Source organism: Strigops habroptila, chromosome 2 (genome assembly GCF_004027225.2).
Source record: "Strigops habroptila isolate Jane chromosome 2, bStrHab1.2.pri, whole genome shotgun sequence".
In the NCBI taxonomy this organism is placed as follows: Eukaryota; Metazoa; Chordata; class Aves; order Psittaciformes; family Psittacidae; genus Strigops; species Strigops habroptila.
Genome location: NC_044278.2, coordinates 64869306 through 64891523, shown reverse-complemented (window position 1 = coordinate 64891523; position 22218 = coordinate 64869306). Strand labels below are relative to the sequence as shown.

The 22218-nt window shown below is 37.6% G+C and overlaps 1 protein-coding gene across 5 annotated transcripts in view; it reads left to right on the top strand.

Moving 5' to 3' along the window:
* The window catches only part of MYO16 (myosin XVI), a 391786-nt gene that overhangs the window by 285976 nt on the left and 83592 nt on the right, over window positions 1-22218 (top strand). For all 5 annotated transcript variants that reach the window (XM_030476550.1, XM_030476548.1, XM_030476549.1 and 2 more), the window contains exons 22-25: window positions 4308-4460; window positions 5076-5276; window positions 15883-15958; window positions 17657-17826. In XM_030476550.1, coding sequence (XP_030332410.1) covers window positions 4308-4460; window positions 5076-5276; window positions 15883-15958; window positions 17657-17826 — 600 coding nt within the window. The remainder of the gene's footprint in view (window positions 1-4307; window positions 4461-5075; window positions 5277-15882; window positions 15959-17656; window positions 17827-22218) is intronic.

The following is a 22218-nucleotide window of genomic DNA, read 5'->3' as shown; positions in this document are numbered from 1 at the left end:
CCTCCATGCACAGGAAGGTTTTAATATCCTTGTTGTGGAGCAGGAAGAGCCAGCTAATCCTTGGCATCAGGGAGCCAGCCACCAGGAGGACCCCAAGGCTGGCCATTCCCTCCCTGATGGGCACCATCCTGCAGGGCCTGAGCATGGTGGGTAGAGCCAGGGCTGGTAACAGCAGCCTTCTGCAGCCCTGACACAGCAAGCAGCAAGCTGGGGCTGCAGTCCTGTCAGGAGCAGTTGGTGACAGGCTGGAAACTGGCATGGCCATGGTATTGCCTGGAACTGGACTCTTGGGTGCAGTATGGATCCCAGGAAAAGCTAAGCAGGGCTGTAAAAACCTATTTCTCTCCTCTGGAGCCTGATGATACTGTGTTTTCAGTTGTTCCTCAACCCAGTTCCTGTGGATCTTACGCTCTGCATGGCTTTTGTCATGGTTTTTACCTCTTTTCCCTCTCAGTCTTTTTGGTCTTTTCAGTCTTCATGCACTTTTTTTCCCTTTGTGCAGGACGCTGTCGTCTGTCCAGTGCTCCAGTCAGTCACTGGAAAACCACTTACTCAGTTTTAAAGTTGGTTTATCACATACCTGACATCAAAGTGTTTAATTTTTCTTTATTCTTTTATGGTAGACACTTTGTGGCCAAAAATAAAATAATTTATCTAAAATTGAGATTCCCATATGGATTCAGCTTGTTATTGATTGGTGTAATGCTTCACAAGGACATTTATTAAGTGATATCTTACTTTTCCACAGCAGCACCCTTTTTCATCCTACAGTACTTAGTTGCCAGCCAGCAATATGAGTGAAAAAGTCGTTTGGAACTATTTCAGTATATTTAATTCCAAACTCTTTCAAGGAAAGACTGTTGTTACCACATTGTTTGTTTGTTTAATACTTTTATATGTACAAAATCAGTTGGTGGACTATTCCACTTTGTTTGAAATCGTGTCCTTTTTAGAGGGGTTTTTCAGACCCTTTTTTGTGGAAGGCTTTTCAGGTGACAGATACCCATAATAAAATTTTAATATACCACTGGGTTCTGTTTTACTTTATTTAAGGAACACAGATCAGCTAATGAGAACTCACCCCAGAGGTGACATGAATTCCCAGTGAAATAAAGTTCTGACAGAGGCAGAAGGACTATTTTTTAATTTGTGTTGGAGCTGCATGGAAAAGAAGAAATCTGTATTAGATCCTATTGCCCATCAAAGGCAAAGGAAGGAATGTAACAGGTTCTGGTTTTGTTATAAGTTTATTAAAAATATTCTGATTGGATGTGGAAAAGCTTGGGTAGCAGATACAAGGGGGAACAGTACTTCTGAAGATAATTCTGAAAAACAAGTGATTATCAACGTTAGTTTTAAAAATATTTTCTGAGTCCAGTGTCAGTAAACAGAAGATGGTTCTTCCTTCCATTATCTTAGAATTACATTTCTGAGAAATGCTAGAGCACATCCTTGCAAATTAAACTTGGCATTGTAGCTTCATCATCTCAGCCCATAAAATACAACCTGATAGATGTGTTGATATGATAGCTGTAAGTTCTACTCCATGCTCTGAATACATATCCCTTGAGCGTACTAGTCCTTTTGCATGACCAGAGGATGTAAATGAGCTTTCGAAAGGATGTCAATGTCCATATTCCCTCACTGATTGACAGTCACCAAGTTTTCTTTTCACAAATTCCCTTTTTGCCTTTTCACATAGTTATTTATAATAAGTGAAGTGCAGGAAAAATTCATTAGTCATAGGTGCTTTTCTGTCTTTGGAGTACAGCACAGTTTTGGTCTTTTGCCTAAATTTAACTTTGGAGTATACTTAATAGTACTAGCTGGTCAAATGTAGTAAAAGAAAGATCAAACTAACACAGTCTAATGTGATGCATACTTACTGCTTTTACCAAATGCCACTATATTATTTTCCAAATTCTGCAATTTGGATGACACTGCAAGTTGATTGTTTAAATACTTGAACGAGATTTTTTTTTTTTTTTTTTTTCTTCTAAGAATATTCTAGAAGTACTTTTTAATGAAGACTTGGACAAGTTGATGGTGTATTTGTTTTCACTGAGACATGATATTGAGTTAGAATTGGAAAGACAGATAGGAAGTAGGATTTCTTACAGAAGAGACATACAATGGATCCAGTAAGAGGCATGCAAAGAACAGTTTAACAATGTTTAATGACAAAAAGTACCACAGGTTATATTGAGTGATGCTGCAAGGTAAAGGAAATATAAAGTGCTTTAGTGGTATCACCACATTTGCTTTAGTTAAAAATTTCATTGTGGTTTTTTTTTATCACTACAACTATATTTTAATCTAATTTTCATGGGTGCAACTAAATACATGTTTAAAAAATGTAGATTTCTGAACTTTTCATACCTTTGGACAGAAAATATGTCAGTGCTTTTTATAATACTTCATAAGACATGGAGCAAAAGCAGTTGGGTTAGCAAAGCTAGTTTAGTTCATTTTCATCCGATTTCTACATTTCAGCTGTTTTAATTATAATGTCAACCTGTGTCAAGCTTTTAATTTGAAGCGTTCATTTTATTACCTTTTCCCAGCAGGTTGTATAAAACATTGAAATGGAGAAAGATATGCTCAGAATGTCTTGCTTTTCAGCAGTCCCCGGCTGGTCTCCTGGTTATCATTCTGCAGAGCTGTTACTCACAACCACTGCTGGAGAGGGCAGCTTTGGAGCAGCTTACAGTTTGTAGGTCTAATTTGCAGAACCTTATTGCCATTACGGCAAGTCTGCCAATCCAAATGACATATTGACATATTTATATTACTTAAAAGCACACTAGTGTATGCCGTAATATACTGATCAGTGGAATTTATAAATGTGGTTTTTGATTTACCAGCCCAACTGTGTTATGTATGTATATTTTAACAAAATACTATGCCTTTTACTTTTGGCAGTTAAAACCAATGCTATTTATCAGATCTTGTAAAGATATGACTAAAACAGTCTTTCCCTTCGGCTCAAATTGTATAGTTTAATAATTTTGCTCTCCAGTCAGGTCCTTGATACAGGTACATTTATTGGTTTTATATATTTTAGGAGATTGGCACATGATAAAAAGTAAGCTTGAGGTTATAGTGATTTTGCCAACTTTTGTTATAGTAAAATATACCTGCGTAAAGTTAAATGACATGGTTCTCTAAATAACTCATTTCCAAAGATATGCAGAACATGCATCATTTTAAGGCTTACATATCCTGTGAAGCTTAAGCTTGTAAAGTTATGTCTGCTTTCTAAAATAATACTAAGAAGTTGCTGAAAAGATTTTGTAATTAGAATTTGAGAAGCAATCAGTAAAACATATTTTGCCTACCATGAAGTTAAAAAAACTGTCTTTTTCCATAAAATAAGTAAATGGTGTAAGTCAATTGTACGCTTTCATTGTCAATAAAATGAGATAACAATCTTCAGAAATCCCAATTTTAAAAAATAGTGGTTTTGTTCGAAGCTCTTTTGTCTGCACTACCATGCATTGGTAAAGACAGTTAATAACAGAACTTTGGTTGTAAAATGAGGTTTTGTTTTATTTCTTCTTGGGGTTATTCACACTAGTCTATTTCATTGTATAGCAAGTGAAGGTTGACTATACTGGTATGAGGTGTTAATGGAAAATTCAGGCAACTATTACACATTATTTGGGTTCCTTTCCCTCATCGGGATGTTAAGCGATATAATTTTAGGATGGATCCAAATATTTCATATTTTTGAATATGACTTGCTAGTGGAATTGCTTTTACACACTTTATTCATGTAAGATACAGTTTATGGCCAAAACAGGTATGTGACTAGTTTAGTCTGAAAAGAGACTGCATGGAAGCATTCATATTAAGTGTTCTTCCACCCTTTTAGGAGTTTCTATTTTCTTCATTTCTTAGTAATAGAGGAGACTTCAGAATTTTCCACTAAAATTTCCACTTCAATATGAATCATAGAATCATAGAAAGGTTTGGCTTGGAAGGAACCTTAAAGATCATCTAGTTCCAACCCCCCTGCCATGGGCAGGGACATCTTTCACTAGATCAGGATGCTCAGAGCCCCCCCCAACCTGGCTTTGAACAATTCCAGGGATGGGGCATCCACAACTTTTCTGGGCAACCTGTGCCTTCCAGTGCCTCATCACCCTCACAGTTTCGCTAGGGTGTTGCTAATCTATAGTCTGCTGAGAGATAACAAAATGGATTGACATTTCATCAAATTCAGTATTAGACATGCAGTAAAGCCTTCACCAATGACATTATCCAGTGAAGTTCTAATACTCTTCTTTTTCTTCATTTTACAATAGCTGTGTGTCAACATGACCAACGAGAAGATACACCAGTATATCAATGAAGTCCTTTTCCTACAAGAGCAAGCAGAATGTGTACAAGAGGGAGTTGCCATGGAAACGGTGTATTCTCCTAGTAACCATACTGCAGCCTTGGATTTTTTCTTTCAGGTAGTTTTCAGATAAATTTTACATCATGTATATTTATACACAGTCTCTGTATACTAGAGTAATACAAACTTTTGCTTGCGTTTTCTGATTTATGAATCTATAGAGAAGGTTATGCATCCAGAGAGACTGTAGAAGGGTCTGTTATAACGGTCCTCATAGCTTCAGGGCTAACAGAGCTTTCTAACAGTCCAGGGTTGAAGAAAATGTAACAGAAACTCCTTGCCTGTACTGATTCTATGATTCTGTGATTCATACATAGCATATGTGTATCATGCCATGTCGTTAATGCAGCTGTAGGACTGTTGTAAGCCTGAGAGTTTCTTTGCACCTGAACCTAGTTTCTGGAGTATAACTTGTAAGAAGGAAGTAGCCCAATCAGTTTCCTAGCAGATCAGCAATAGTTACCATTTTTGGTAATTATTCCCTACGTTTCTTGCAGAATTATCTGATGTGCATATCCTTGGAGACTTACCAGAATATCTTAACCATTTTTCCTTTCCTTTGAGGTGATACAAGTTTCTGTTTAATAAATTACCAGCTGTGTTACTCCACAAGAAACAACTGAAATTCTATTTCTCCTGTATAAAAAGAGAAAAATTCACTTTTTAATTTCAGAAACCATCAGGCTTTTTGTCAATGCTGGATGAAGAAAGCCAATCTATTTGGTCAGTGGAACAGAGTCTTTCTAAACGCATTCAGTCTTACTTGGATGCATCTGACATGAATACAGTATATTCCTCCACAAAAGATGGAAACGGTAATCTTGCCCCAAAGGATCAGGGCTCCACCTTCACTGTTATGCATTATGCTGGGAGGGTAAGTTGTTTGAATGGTTGGTTACACAGTTAATGAAAAAGACTAAACAAAACAAAATTCTACATAGCTTCTCTGACTCCCTGCTATAAATAACAATTCACTTTATAATGATGAATTTGCAGAGGACAACCTAGAATCTAAATGCAATATCTAATGCATAAAATACATAGTTTGTATCATATCGTACAGGATTCAGGCTACCTAGTCCTGGCTCCTGCGTTGTATATTCATTTTAAGCACTTCATGCAGAAGGAGGTGATTCAGATACCTCAGCATAAATGTTTAATGCCATTTTAGCTGGCAGTTGCTTTGCTTTCAGATGTTGTTCCAGAATGGTACAGGTTCCCTGTAGATTGTGTGCCATATACATAGATACCTGGGATACCAGCATGCATCTGATAAAAAAAACCCACATGATTTTTTGTTAGTAGTCATAATCAAAATACACTTTTTCCTTTTTTTCTTCAAAATCGCCAAACATGCTAAATGTTGCTAAATATGGCTGTAAAATGGGATGAAAGTTTTGCATTTCCCTTCCTCCAGTGTTCACTGCAAAAGCGTAATCAATTCTGTTACATGGGTCTCTTACTCTTTTCTTTCCAATACTCTCTCATTTCCACATTGTCTCCACAACCTCTCACAACCCAAAGCAAGCAAAATAGGTATGTGTTTAAAGGGAAAATACATTTTTATTTTTATTTTTTTTTTAGATAATCTGAACAGATTGGTCCCTCTGTGATTAATCTGACATGCTGCCACTTCTTTCTGCTTAAAGCATGGTGTTTGAAATGAGCTAATGAATGTAGATTGTACAGGCACAATACAATGGGGGCTCTCAGTTACCATTTTCCCAAATTTTCACCGAGATCAGGTGAGAACATAGACTGAAGGCTGCAGGAATCAGTTTTTACATCTGAACAACTTATTCTGTGTCCTTTCATACTTTCTAAGCCTTATGCAGATGATCCCATGAGCTATCCATCCACAGATGGAGTCCCATAAAAACTTTGTATGTAGCACGTTTAGAAACTGTTCAGCTGCTGTGCCTCGGAACCACCTCTTTGTGATCATATGCACTATGTTGTTTATAAAAACCGGAGATCTCAGTAAAGCTTGCTATTAGGCAGAACCTGTCTTCTTCAGGATTTAGTGGCAGCATGTGATATGTAGCTAATCACTTCAGAATCCTCTGTGGAAGACACATGGAAACTGCAGGTGCTTCAGTATAACCAGACAACTGACACCTGAACGCTCCTCTCTTTACCTAAGCAACAGGCAGAAGAGATAAGTTCCATGAGCAAGAAATTGTGCAGCTATGATAAAGTATTTTGATTAGAATGCATATTACAATTCTAAAACAAATGTAATAGCTTTGCTGCTGCTTATTGCAGGAGATAATTAGAGCAACCTTCCCTCACATAATTTTCTGAGTAGCAAATGCAGGGGATTTATCTGGTGTGCTGCTAAAAAAATCAGTTTAGATTCATAAAGGAGTTTTATGTGCTTCTTAGGGTAAGAACACGAGAAAAATAACCCTAATCCATGCTGCTAAAGGTATTGGATGACACACTTTCTCCTATGATGAAGATTTTAGGTGGAACAGATTTATGCTGTTGAACACCCAGTCAGTTGACTATTGGTAGTGGATACTCATATGAGGTATGTTCAAGACTTGTCTCCAAGTCACCAAAAATAGACTTGCTGAGTCTGTCATATCTCAAGGTAACATTATATGCGCTGAGCTCTCCAGGACAGTGAGAGGTTGGAATGTGGACTCTTAGGCTTCTTTAACCAGATTAGTGTCCTTTACAGCAATATAAATGGGGAAAGATCTATTTTGTGTCTCCTCATTTGGAAATTAAGTCGATGGAAGTGTTGAGTAGTGTTGTGATGCAGGCAAATTTGTTCCTGCCCAATGATAGAAGTGTGATCATTATGGAAAGGATTAAGACTATTTGGGCAGTGCTTAAATTCCTAACCTAAATACCCTGAATAACTCCCTGGAGGCTTTTCTTTCATCATAAGGCCTTCTCTTAGATTCAAATTATTTGCCAGAGTTAAGTGGTTCGAATACCTCCACTACTGGGAGTTTTCAGTAGGAATGCCGGCACAAAATGGGTACATAATCATACAATAAAGTTTTTGTGAAACTTAGCACTTAAAGAAGTAGAGCTAAAAACTGACTGTGGACTCTTGTCCACATGTCTACATGGACTGATGTTTAATTCCATGTATAAAACTGTTTTATACTTCTTAGGTAAATAAGTTTTCATATTCTATTCTGTTCTGTTGTGGTTATACAAATTTATAACAATAGCTCTAAAAGGTTCCACACACCAAAAAAGTAGCAAGGCAGCTGCTTCCATGTCAGTTTTCCAAATCACAACCAGAAGAATAAGCACATTTCCTCAAAAAAAAAAAAAAAAAAAATAAAAAAAAGATGTTCGCTGAAGAAGCACTCAGTAGGAATTGTTAAGATCAAAGTTTCAGGTGCCTAGTACCGAAGTTAAACTGTGAATAGTAAGGAGTACACTTTTCATTAACGTGTTTTACCCTTGCGTGGTTGCTTAAAATATTTTTTTTATAACATAGACTCTTGGTTTGACCTTTTCCTAATAATAGCAATGACATTTAATCTAAAAGTATGAACAAATAGACAGCTCTCCAAGTAATGTAAATTCACACATTCTTTTGAAGTCAGTGGAGATCGTTTGATTTACATTGGCCAAGGAACTATTCCAGACAGTCAGGTTGTTCTTTGCATCCTTACGACACTAAAATGCTCGACCCTGCCAAAACAGAAAAGTTCCTATGCAAGTGCTTAACTCTCCTTACTTTAACAGTGATTGAGCAAAATCCTTATTGGGACTTGCATTTTTGATAGCTCATGGAACTGTTATCTAGAAATCAGATTGAAATTTCCAATGATTTATGATATGTATTTACATAAAATCTGATTATAGCGTTACTGTACTAAATAATGACACAAATTGAGTTTATTCTGAGACTAGTATGTCTTCATAAATTGATAAGTTGAATATGAAACTCCAGGATTTTAAAACTGTTGATGCCATTCTTTAGATTGTGCTGTTACTACATTTAGTAGCTTTTTATAAAAGTCATTCATGCTTTATGAAAATTGTTAAAGGATCAGGCTCTAAAATATATCAGGTTTTGTTTGCACTCAAAAATAAGAATTTCATAGATAAAGTAACAGTATAGTTTGGCAGGTTTTGAGAACCATTTTTATAGTCTGATATCAACTAAATCAGTATAAAGTAAGTGAAGTATAAAGCAATCTTTCTCTGTGTCATCACCTTCAGATATCACCAAATTTAAAACAAGGGGGCTTGATTTTATTCTCACCAAGATTTTTCACTGATTGTAACTCCTTTAACTTGGTAAAGCTTCTCATTATTTACATGAATATAACTGAAAGATGAATCAGATCCAGAGGGTAGAAAAAGAATTACCAGTAAAATGTGACAGGTAATTGAACATGAAATTTTTCACTTCTAGGCTTAATCATTTGTATTCGGGTGATGCATCTAGGCTGGTGTTTGTGGAAGAAATCACACTGAATGCAGGCTCTATGTTAGAAGGTGAAGACAGACATCCTGATAGGTAAAAAAAAGTTACCTGGTGGGAAGGGATGCCATCCAGAGGGACCTTGACACGCTTGTGAGGTGGGCTGTTCCCAACCTTATGAAGTTTAACCAAACCAAGTGCAAGGTCCTACACCTGGGTCGGGACAATCCCAGGCACTGCTACAGGTTGGGCAGAGAAGAGATTCAGAGCAGCCCTGCAGAAAAGGACTTGGGGGTATTGGTTGACGAGAAGCTTAACATGAGCCGGCAGTGTGCGCTTGCAGCCCAGAAAGCCAACCGTATCCTGGGCTGCATCAAAAGAAGCGTGACCAGCAGGTCAAAGGAGGTGATCCTGCCCCTCTACTCTGCTCTTGTGAGACCTCACTTGGAGTATTGTGTACAGTTCTGGTGTCCTCAACATAAAAAGGACATGGAGCTGTTGGAGCAAGTCCAGAGGAGGGCCACGAGGATGATAAGAGGGCTGGAGCACCTCCCATATGAAGACAGGCTGAGAGAGTTGGGGCTGTTCAGCGTGGAGAAGAGAAGGCTGCGTGGTGACCTCATAGCAGCCTTCCAGTATCTGAAGGGGGTCTACAAGGATGCTGGGGAGGGACTCCTCCTTAGGGACTGTAGTGGTAGGACAAGGGGTAATGGGTTCAAACTTAAACAGGGGAAGTTTAGATTAGACATAAGGAAGAAGTTCTTTACTGGGAGGGTGGTGAGGCACTGGAATGGGTTGCCCAGGGAGGTTGTGGATGCTCCATCCCTGGCGGTGTTCAAGGCCAAGTTGGACAGAGCCTTGGACCACGTGGTTTAGGGCAAGGTGTCCCTGTCCATGGCAGGGGGGTTGGAACTAGATGATCTTAAGGTCCTTTCCAACCCTTACGATTCTATGATTCTATGATAAATGCAGTGTAGTTCACAGCTAGTATGAAACAGCTGCTGCTCTGAGTCATCTGGGGGGGGGGAGGTGGGGAGGTAATATTCTATATTGGCCCTGGTATGAATCTCATATGGACCTTTGTACTTTGTGCTCCTTCTCATCAGTAGTTTGTGTATGTAGTTCCAAGCCCAGAGAGAATTGGGTTCATATCTTTACTCAGAAACTTACAGTAGCTATTTTAGCAACTCATAAGTGCATTTATACTAGAAAACGCAGCTACTAAAAGTACTGCCTTACTGAAAAGACCTACTTTTGTATATTTAATTGAGATTGACAGACAACCTTTTGTGAGCAAACCTGGTATCTCTAGCTTTATATTTTGAGAGAATTACAGCTGATACAGACATGTCCATGCAGTTTTAAAGATTTCTACCATGTTCATACCTTAACATTTTGTGTCAGGATACTCATAGAAAAATTGTCTTTTTTTCCACTATCAAGTCTTTTTGCTCGCTTCTAGTCATGCATTGTCAGGTATTACCCATCTCCTTAGGTTTTATGGTCACTAGCTTTTTCTAGGACTACACACACCCTATTATTGATCCAAGCCTAATGAGCCTTAGACCATTCCAGAAAAAGCAGTACTGAGAGAAAAAGAGAAAAGATAATGGGTCAGAAGTGAAAAAAAAGAAAGCATGAGGTCAAAGTGAGATGAAGAAGGCATACAGAGATGAGGCTCAGAGTAATGTGTAAGGGAAAAAAACAAAACAAAACAACAAAGAATTTGGAATCCATACTTGATTTTCTGGCAGAAGCAATACGTTAAGAGAATCTGTATGTGTGTTATCATTCTGAGAGACCTATGATTTTTTTCTTACTTTCTTTACTGTTTTGGAATGAAGAAAGTGGAATAATAGAAGAAAACAATATGCACAAGTCATCTTCTGCACATAGAAGAAATCAGTGGAAATCAGTAAGCTTTTCACTGGAAGCTGAGAGAGAATACTGCGTTACACAAATGTGACAGAATGATCCTGTGGAAGAAAGAAAAAGACTTCATTTCTCTTGAATTTTACTATTATGCCTGTACAGCACTAAATCTGTCTTTTTCTGCATGAGCAGTATGATATACTGCTTATGAACATACATGAACACGTTTAGCAAAGGCCACTGTGAACATTAGTATTTTATCATATCAAGTATTTTATTTTATCTCCCAGTTTTAATTTTGCAGCTGAACAGAACCCTACAATGCCTTGACACATTATGAGTCTCTTCTAAGAGCTATTTAATGTCTTGGTATCTGAGTGCTGTAAGACAAAAAGCTTATCTGTTCTGTTCAGGCAGAAGAATGATTTAGGTTTTGTGTGACTTGAAAAAAAAAATAATTCTAGTGGAAGGCTTTATCTGAAGGTTGTTTAACACATTTCCCCGAACACTGGCGGTCTGATCTGGAAAAATTCTGCTCATCTGGGGCATTGCTTTGTTTCTGATGCTAACATGAATGTGGGTATTTTCAGCTGCTTCTCACAGAGACTGCCTGCCTGGCAGCACCATGAGAGGAGAGACATGCCGATTCCACACTGCAGGCTTGCCTTGAGGAAGCAAAGTGGTTTATGGGTGCAGTTGATCAATGCATCTGACCATCAGCTAAAACTACACTAAGAATGTGTAATACTGAATTTCTAGCTACTTTTATTGACAAAATTGACATTTGCATTGTGGGCTCTCACATAATGAAGGGCTTCGCTTGAATTATATCTCTGAACTGTCAGTGTACTGATAGTCATGGTTTTTGAAGAATAACATTCCATCACCAAACTTTCTTGAGGACTCAAAGTTCTTTTTTTTTAATTTTATGGAAGAATTAACATATCACTATGTAAATCAGAAATATATTGTCTTAGCATAATGCCAAGAGATACAGCTTTACCTAATAGTGATATTTAACATACCGATATTCAAGATAATGAGCTATTTGCCCCATTGTTCATGTAGTCTGAATAATAGGTTGTCATAATTTAAGCTTTCTGCAGTTTAAATTTATACTTGGATTTACAAATCAGATAAGCCCCTTGTCACTGTTTGCCTTGCCACTGTTTTGACTTATAGTACTGTGATAAACCAATCAGACCTAAAGACCAACTTCTTTGCTCTATAAACCAGTGCACATAATGTCCTTTAAGTGCAGATCAATGTCTGTTCCATTTCTCAGCTATGTGCATTTCAAAAATACCTCTCAGATGTCAGCTCACCTTCACAAAGGCAGTCTTCTTTGAAATGCCTTACATATCCCAGGCAGACTCTGAAACTGAACCTCTAAATCAAAAGACAAACAGCGATGGATTAATCAATAAGGATGCTTTCATTTTCTCTATTTTTTCCCCAGGCTGAATCCCCAGACATAATAATCAAATCAGTCTAGTCTGAGCTATACCAAGGCCTATAAAGGTTACTTGACAAAGATTTTCTTTTTCATGCAGACAAGATAGTTGTCCTTTATCTCCCTTTCTCTCTCTCTTTCTTTATGTAGACTTGATTTTGGACTTTCACTTACAATAGAAATTATTAGAACACTTCCCTCCACCCTCCTGTTTTGTTTCTAAGTATTTGCTAGCTTCAAAATGCTACTATTTCTATCACAGTGTTAAAATAAGACCTTACAGGCTATGCAACATTATTTGCTTCACTCATTGCTTAACAAGACTTGTTTTCGGAGGGTGACAGGCCCAGTCATCATACAACATTCAAACATTTAAATAACATCACTCACATTTAAGTACTGGCAGAAAATTAACAACTACAAGTGACCCTCTGTGCACTGAAATTGTCCTTGGATATGTTCTCAAAAATTTCTCTTTTAACTATCTGAACTGATTAGTTTCTTATTAACTAAATTTAACAACACATAAAACCCTATGAATTTCTGAGTTATATTTTGTTATTCTAATTGTAAAATTTTCCCTTTTAACTTTGAATGCAGCCAAATTAACTGTAACATTCCAGGTGGCATTTTTTTCTGGCTTGTTTTATGGTTCCTGCTGGATCAGCCACTAACCATGGGTGCTTTTGGCCTTTCACAGGATACGAAAACTATTAAAAAAGAAGAGAATTTGGATGAATTGATGAAAATTATGTATAAAGGTGGCCCTGTTGACCAAGTGTATAGGGAAATCCAAGAAACTTAGATAAAGTCCCTTACCAAAGCCGGATGTTATGAAAGGGGATATTTCAGTTCAGAAGAGAAGATGTACAATGAAGTAGCATGGGTATAATTAATGAAGGAAAGAGGCAAGAAGATGTAAGAAGATAAGAGGAATGTGCAGTTCCCAGATAGCTCTGTGCACATTTGGGATGTGAGCCTCCTGTTTTCTGGGTGTTGTTTTTTTACCTCTTACTTGTATCTGCTAGTTCTCATGATGTTAAAACCAGCTATACCAACTTAAATGACCAGAAAAGAGGTCCAAAACAAATAAAATTAAGGTTGGGGTATTTTTGTTTGGTTTGTATGTTTGGTTTTTTTATTTGCATAGCTAGTAACTGATGAAACTCATTGCCACAAAGTGTTACAGATGCCAAAAATGTTAATGATTTCTGGAAACAGACACTCAAGGAGGAAATGTCAGTCAAGAGATATTAAACACAAAGATGAGATACAGCCTGCAGGTCAAGAACTGCTTCAGGGACAGAGCCCTGGAAGCTGAGAGGGGATCTGGTGGGAAGCAGAATGGAAGTATTCCTCAATATTTTTTCCCCAAATATCCAGGACTAGATGAACATTCGTTCTGTGCCACTATCACTGTGCTTAGGTTAAGGTCTCTTCCTTTCTGAACTTAAATCTAGATGGAAAGCAAATCCAATCACTTTCTTGTTTTAATCTGTTTTAATGAAATAAAATGCAGTGTGGAACTGAACACTTTTCTTTTTGAATAAAAATCGTTCAGATAGTCAGATAATATCTAAAGATCTTGCTTCCTTTGGTTAACACAGACGCATAGGTTTACATACTGTCTACCCCAAAGAGTTTATCATGTAAAGCAAGATAGAGCAAACAGCTGCAATAAATAGAAGTGAGAATAAGTAGTATATTTTATAATACTGGAACCATGATCTAAGTGAGTGCACATTTCCTGTCTGAATCATGTAACATTTATTTGGTTTCCTTATGCTGGGAATAACTATCTACTGTCCTTGAGTGCCAGTCAGTGCAGAATTTTGGCCAGGTGTACTTTAGAAAACCAGTGGAAGAAAACTGAGGGAAATATATGTGCTTTAGGCAAAGTGATACGTAGGTTGACATCTCTGATGAGGGCAAGATTAAATTAAAATTGGGAGCTAGAAGAGGACTTCTTTCTTTTTCTCTTTTGTGGGACTGGAAATGAATATGGAACCCTAGAGTGCCATTTCATTGAGTCAGTTTTCATGTCTTTAGGCATTGAATTAATTTACCAAGTCTGTGGGAAAACTGTCAGAGAATTAGCAATTTCATCATAAAAGGGAATCGTGCTAACTTTTATGTGTTTTATGTGATATGAGAGATGTCTTATGAATATAGTTCTAGAAGTTGGTGATGTATTATACCAGCACCAGCCCTGAAACTTCCCCTTGTTTCAATTTAGGCACTTAATCATAGTATAGTGTCTCCTACTGCAGTAGTTACCTATTCTTCGCACCAATACTAACTCTGTTCCTTTAATTTAGTCAAAGTCTAAGACACTCAATTAGGAACTGGCATTATGGATTTGTCAGATAATGTTCTGTTATCTTTTATGGACCACTATGGTAGAACATTTACTTTAAATACACTAAAAGCATTTAATATTATACTTAAATTATTCTAATAGTTTGCTATGTGTATGTTCTTAGGACATGCAATTAGAAATTTATATAACATTGCATCTGTCATAGAAAAGAACATAATTCTATTGTTATATCTTTTCTATGTCAGATGCCATAGTAATTACATCATTTGACAATTACTAACTGTAACAGATTATACACATCTAAGTCATACAATCACTTTCATGAGTAAGATAGCATTACATAATTGTCAAATGACCCAATGGAAAACAAAATCAATGCACTGATTAGTGTTACTAATCTTCATTACATATTTACAGCTTTATTAAATGTATAAGGATAAAATTTCCCCAGATATCTAAGGGGCTTAAGGTGTAGATCCAGTAAAAAACTTTAAAAGGGCTTTAGATAGAAACATGGTCCCAAGGTAAGTAAAACCAAACTGTATTCTAAGAAGTACCCATTAAGCATCTGCCTAATCCTGGAGGTGCTACAATTATAATTGTCTTCCTTTTTAACTTAAAAATTCCCTTTGGGTTCTACTGTGGTGCAACCCAGAGCTGTTTATATCTAAAGCCTGTAAATGATCTAGTTGTTTGTCTTCCATCCCCATAAAAAGTAAAAAAAAAAAAAAAAACCCAAACAGGCCTCAGGGTTTCTTAATGTCTTCATTTTACATGTACCCTCAGGAACTCTCACTAGAGATTTGCATTTTGTCCACTTCTCAGGGTGCCCACCACATGTGTTAGAGTTTATCTGCATTCAGATGACAGACGGAGTGACAATCCAACTGTTCTTGAAATTATGACATCAGGCAATTAAGGTGATCCAAAATCCCTTTGTGCGTAGTTGATAGAAAGGTAGATGGGATTTGTATATAACTTATTGACTGAACTTGCCTCCAAAATTTCTGTGGCTGGAACTTGGAGTTCCAGTGTGAAGTGGGACTCAGATTGCAACATGAGTATTTTGTCATGGTCAGTGTGGACAGTTTCCCGCTGACAAGGAGACCTGGGAGCAACTTGCTCATCCTACAGGAAAAGGGATGTTTAAGTCACTGTCTTCTGCTCTACACTACACTTTTTATTCAAAGTCTTTCATTGTGGAAATGTTTTAGAATCAGCCTGATGAAATTTCTGGATTCTTGCAGAGACACAATGTTCAGCAACCAGTGCTTCTGGTTAGTACTGTTGGCACTAATAAAGAAACAAAAGACACTACCTGGTGCTAGCCTTTAACTGTTAAGTTGCAAAAAATATAGCTTCATTTCTACTGCTGTAAGATTTTAAAAAGATATATTGGTCATTACTAATGATGTCACAATATTTTGTTATAGGTTACTTATGAAATTGCTGGTGCGATAGAAAAAAATAAAGATACCCTTTCACAAAATCTTGTATTTGTAATGAAAAGTAAGTAAATGGTTTTGTGGTTGCTGTTGTTGTTACAAATCAAGATATTATAATTTGACTTTGATTTTAGTTTTAAGAGAAATTTATATATATATTATTTCCAGTTAAAAAAAACCCAAACACCCTCGTCTTTTTGGTGATCTTAGTCTTTTTGCTCTGATTTAGAAAGACTTTAGAATTCATGAACATAAAACATCTTCATCATGTGATATGATGTAAAAAGCAAGAAAGGTATAGTCTGACAGATGAGTATGACTTAAGAAATCATTTGTATGAATTAAAACAAAAATATAGGAAAGAAGAATATAGGGAAAGGAAATTAGGTTTCCAAAATCGTAGAGACTGCAGTGGGATGCGCTCCACTGCTTGAGTACCTTTCTAAAAGCAGGAACTTGTGGGTGTTCTTATGTTTTTCAGTGAATAGATACAAATGTCCACTGACATACAAAATTAAGTACCTTCCCATGTGCATATTCTATAATTATGCATAATAATAATGCATCTCAGTTTGTTAATTGATTCATAATTAGATTATTAAAAACCTCTATCATTTACCCTTTCTGTGAAGAAAACAAAACAGTCCTCAGGGATATGTCAGTGCATCCTGAGATGTTATTTGTCTTTTCTCCAACCACTGCGGAGACTTTCATTTAATATATTATATGCTTTTATTTGTCTTCCAAATCAACCCCACTGTTACAATGTATTGGTTTTACTTCGAGGTTAGTTAAACTCCCTAGCAAAATAATTAATGCATTTTAAGGGCAAATGGTGTACATAAAGGATGAAGAAAGAAATAGAAGAACTTGTCTTGAATATAATCCTGTTGATTATAGTTTTAGAGACATTCTGGTTCTTGCTACTGAGAATTTACATGATAATCTGCCAAATAGTGTAAGAAAGTATGGCAACTTCAAGGATGTTCTACAGGAGAGAGAACTCTTCCATTCTCTCACATAGTCTCCTTTTGTGCTTTCATTGCAATTTCCTGTAATATCAGCTATGTAACTGTTAAAAGGGACTAATGGAGGATTGGATTGGAAATAAAATATTAGATATGCTGAGAGTGAGTGTATACATAATGAAGAAATAATAATAACAATTATAATTAATGGAAAAATTCTGACGGCAGAATATTTACAAGCATGTAGGTCATCTAAGGGCTACTTTCCTTCTTTTTTAAGTGATTTAGGATTAAAACCTATTGATTGTCAGTGACATATTTCCTTTAGGGTCAGTTTCATAAGTTATGTAGATGTATAATTTAAGCGCATGCTTGCTTTGATTTTCATAGAATTTAGTATAATTGGTCAAAACTTTTAAATAGGCTAAAAAAGGTAATTTGCATATATGTGTAAGAATGTGGAACGTACCTGTCTGGCAAATAAATCAGGAGAGACAATAATATTAACATAGGTTTTATTTGTTTTAGTTTGAAAAACATTATTTTAATGCTTTTCCTAATGCCACTTATTACATTTATCCGTATTTTTAAAGTATGGAGGTTTAGTATGTCCGCTTATTGTGCTGAAATTGTTTCAAGTATTGGCTTTATTTAACATAATATAATAGTTTATTGGTTCATCCACTTATTTAATTCTATCTCCTACTATATGTCTTTTTACTTCCAAATACAATATATATTATTTTCTAACTTGTATTTGATCTTCATGCATTAATTTCTTCTTTCTTTCCCAGCCAGTGAAAATGTAGTCATCAATCAGTTGTTCCAGTCCAAGCTGACACAAACTGGATCACTTGTTCCTCCATATCGTTCCCTTAAAGTCAAAGGGTGTAAAACAGCTTTGCTAAAACCATCAGTAATGTCTGCAAGTGGAGAAGCAAAGAAATACATTGAGCTCAGCAAGGTAAGAAGATGGCTCTCTCTGCTCTGTGCTCCTTGAAGATTTTTCTCAGTTACTTTGACATTTCTGAAAGCTCCTGGTTCTCTGCTTCATTCTCTGTAGTCATTAAACTATTAAAATAATATAGTACTAAAGCAATAGTGAGAACTAACAGGTTATAATTTACTAATAATGCTGGTTCAAGAACCTCTTTCTTCGGCTTTCTGAGCGGAAGGTTGGTCAAGACAGTGAGGTCCCTTCAGTCCTGACTCATTTGAATCAAGATTTTGTGGTTCCAGGGCTTAGCACTGGATGCAATATTACTGATTTTTGGCTGTATAGCAACACTTCTTTGTTTCGTCTCCTTGGCTGACTTAATGATGAATAGTTAAGTAAATTAAGACATAGGAAGAAAAAAAAAAAACCCTCAATGTCTTTATTGTGTTAACCTGAAATGATTTCTGCAAAAGATATTTTGTGTCATTTTGTATGATCAATCCCATAGATTTTTGCAAACATTGTTATTTTAAATGGTCACTTGCATGTACATTTTCCCAGTCAATTTGAAATCAAATCAAACTCTCCCCATTTCTGAACTTGTCTCTTTTTTTGCTAAGTCACCCCAAAAAAAGCTTAAGGGAAAAAAAAAAAAAAAGGAAGGGATGCTATCGGAAAATTAGTTGTTCATGTCACATGGAACATCTCTCTTGAGGAGCAATAGCATAATTTGCTGAGTCCATTCTTGACAGAGCTTTGGAATTCCTTCTTCTTCTAGAAAAGAGTCAAGCAGTTCTCATAGTACATCAGCTGCCTCACCAGGCTTCTTGAATCTTACAACTCTATTTTTGGCTTACAGCTGCATAAAATTGATTCTGTCACGGGATTAAGGAGCCTGCTCTCATGTGTCATTGTGGAAGGCTTTATGCAAGTGCATCCATAGAATAGCAATGGGACTTTCCTTATAGCCCTCCTCCTGATAGTAGCATCATTCCTGTCTGCTGTTCTTGTCAGTAATCTCAGTGGAAAAACTTAAGTTGAAGCGAATGATGTTGGTTTAAGGCTATATTTAGCGAACAGCTGAGGCGTCACAAGGTGCCTTTAGGTGCCTTTCCACTATAGTAAGAGCTTCCTAGAGGAAGCTTCCTTAGGCTGTGAAAAAGATCCTAGCTCCGTACATGGAAGGAAATATGAAAAGCGCATCTACGAAGCCTAATCAAGCCAGGGGGAAACACCACACAGCTGGGATCTCTGAAACTATGAGGTTTTTGATCAGTTCAGAATAGCTTTTAACCTGGACTTACTCTCTTGAGAGATAGAAGACATGTTCAAATTCCTTTGGGAAGAATGATAAATTAAGTCAGAAATTCCAGATTCAGTGAGAATGCTCTAAACTTTTAGGTATTAGATGGAAGGTGGGAAGAACTTCATCCTTCATCTGCCCATAGAGACAAGGATGGCTTGGCTTCTCAAAGGTAGGCTTTGAGGAGAGCTGTGCAGGTGACACAGAACACCACTTAGTTTGTAGATACTAAATTGGCCTGATCTGGCAAGGAACTGTGCTGCCCTGCAGAATGGAAGCAGAACTCTTCATATCTAAGCTGTTCCTGTGGCAAAAAAGGAGACACTTTTATTTTGGCATAGGCATCTGATGCAGGAGCTGGAAGTAGGTAAGTGCTTAAATTCTTTCGTGGATCAAGCCTGCATCTATAACTGTGCTGTCCCCAATAATTTCCTCCATTTTCTGGTACAGCCTGAAAAATCCACTGTGATAGGCTGGAATAATGTTGGTTTTGTTGTTTTGTTGTTATTGTAATTGGAAATGCAATGTAAGAGGCGTTTTCTTATCAGCTTAGAATCGAAATTACTGTATGTTGGAAAATCATAACCACTGCATTTTTGTAGGAGTTTATCCTGCGGGTATAGGCAATAAAGAAAAAGGAAAAAAAAAAAATAAAGGGGTAGGAGGAGAAAGAGAGACATTAAGACAAGAATTATGAACCAGAGACTGGCATTCCTTTTATGTCTGAAATTTGAGTTGTAACATTCGTAGGATCGTAGAATCAACTAGTTTGGAAAAGAACTTTAAGATCATCAAGTGCAACCATTACCCCAGGACTGACAAGACCACCACTAAACCATGTCACCGAGGCCTCATCTACACATTTTTTGAACACTTCCAGGGATGGTGATTCCACGACTTCCCTGGGTAACCTGTTCCAATGCCTGATCACCCTCTCTGTGAAAAATTTTTTCCTAATATCCCATCTAAAACTCCCCTGGCACAGCTTGAGGCCATTACCTCTTGTCCTATTGCTTACTTATTGTTACTTGGTAGAAGAGACTGACCCCCACCTCACTACAACCTCCTTTCAGGTAGTTGTAGGTAAGGTCCCCCGTGAGCCTTCTCTTCTCCAGGCTAAACAACCCCAGTTCCCTCAGCTGTTGCTCATAAGACTTGTGCTCCCAACCCTTCACCAGCTTTGCTGCCCTTCCCTGGACGCGCTTCAGCACCTCAATGTCTCCCTTGTAGTGAGGGGTCCAGAACTCAACACAGTATTGCAGGTGCAGCCTCGCCAGTGCTGGGTACAGGGGGATGATCACTTCCTTGGCCCTGCTGGCTACGCTGTTGCTGATACAGGCCTTCTTGGTTGCTGTTGGCCTTCTTGGCTGCCTGGGCACAAGCTGGCTCATCTTCAGCAGCCGTCAAATCAGCACCCTCAGATCGTTTTCTGCTGAGCAGCTTTCCAGCCGCTTTTCCCCAAGCCTGTAGCATTGCATGGGGTTGTTGTGGCCCAAGGGCAGGACGTGGCACTTCGCCTTGTTGAACCTCACACTATTGGCCACAGGCCGATGATCCAGCCTGTCCAGATCCCTCTGCAGAGCCTTTCTATCCTTCAGCAGATCAACACTCCCAGCCAACTTGGTGTTGTCCACAAATTTACTGAGGGTTCACTCGATCCCCTCATTCAAATCATCAATGAAGATATTAAAAAAACACTGGCCCTAACACTGAGCCTTGAGGGACACCATTCGTGACCAGTCACTAACTAGATGTGATACCATTTACCATCACTCTTTGGGCTCAGCCATCCAGCCAGTTTCCAGCCCAGTGAAGAATACACTTATCCAGGCCATGAGCAACCAATTTCTCCAGAAGAACGCTGTGGGAGGCAGTGTCAAATGGTTTACTTAAGTCCAAATAGACAATGTCCACAGCCTTTCCCTCATCAACGAGGCGGGTCACCTTACTATAGAAGGAGATCAGGCTGGTCAAGCAGGACCTATCCTTTATCAACCCGTGCTGACTGGGCCTGATCCCTCTGTTTTCCCGCACGTGCTTTATGATCTTACTCGGGATCGTCTGCTCCATGACCTTCCTCAGCACTGAGGTCAGGCTGACAGGTCTGTAGTTTCCAGGGTCTGCCTTCCTGCTCTTTTTGTACCATAGGTAATGAAAAACACAATATAGAAGGTATTCATGTTGCTGTGTATGGGTAGTCATCTAGACTCTACCATATCCAGGGAAGGGGGCACTTTCAGAGGTCAGATAGGAGTTTGTTGTGATTCTCCTCCCTTTCAGCTTGTCATCTGCAGTCTTACCTACTTCTATGTTGTGTATTTATAGATTTCTCTGTGTATGGCCATGTACCTACTTGTTTACCTTTGTGTAAATGACTCTTTCCTTGATTTTTGAGCATGCTGTCACAGGTAACAATGGGTTGCCTCTTTCAACTCACCATTCTATTTCTAGTAGGATCCAAGAGGACAGTGCATCCACCCTAAGATAGACATGAACAGATATAATAGTTGGCCAGAATTTTGGAGCACATAAGGATTCATAGGAATTTAGGGATGCCAGCTCAAGTCTCTGTGACTCTGTCCCCTTTTCAAATAAAATAGAATATATCTTCATTGATACTCTTGCAATTCTCTTTTGCTCATATAATCTCTTGCTCCCTTGTTTTTCTGTAATCTTTTCCTAGTGCATACTTTGGCCCTGTTGCCTTCCCCTCACTTCCTTTGGAAGAATCAGTGGATTTCATAGTTCATACAGCAGAAGTCTGATCACATGAATGCACATAACTAACAGAAGGCTTTTTTTTCCACTGACTTTATGTTGTTTCTCGTTATGAATGCTTTGCTTCATTGTCTGTTAGTTGAAGAACCCATCTGTTAGAAACTTTCTGGTATGCCTTCTGGTTAAATATTTAAAATATTCTACTGGTAAAGAGAGAGTTTTTAGGAGGAGGTTTTAGCTTCTTAACAGAGATTACAAACTTACATACATGATTTGTTTTATTTTTCTGTAGATTAAAAGCACAAGATTTTCCAGTATAAAGCTGTGTATTAGAGGGTAATACACAAGTAATGCTTCAGTGATGTATTCTTGTTCCTTAGCCCATAGCTGAAGATGTC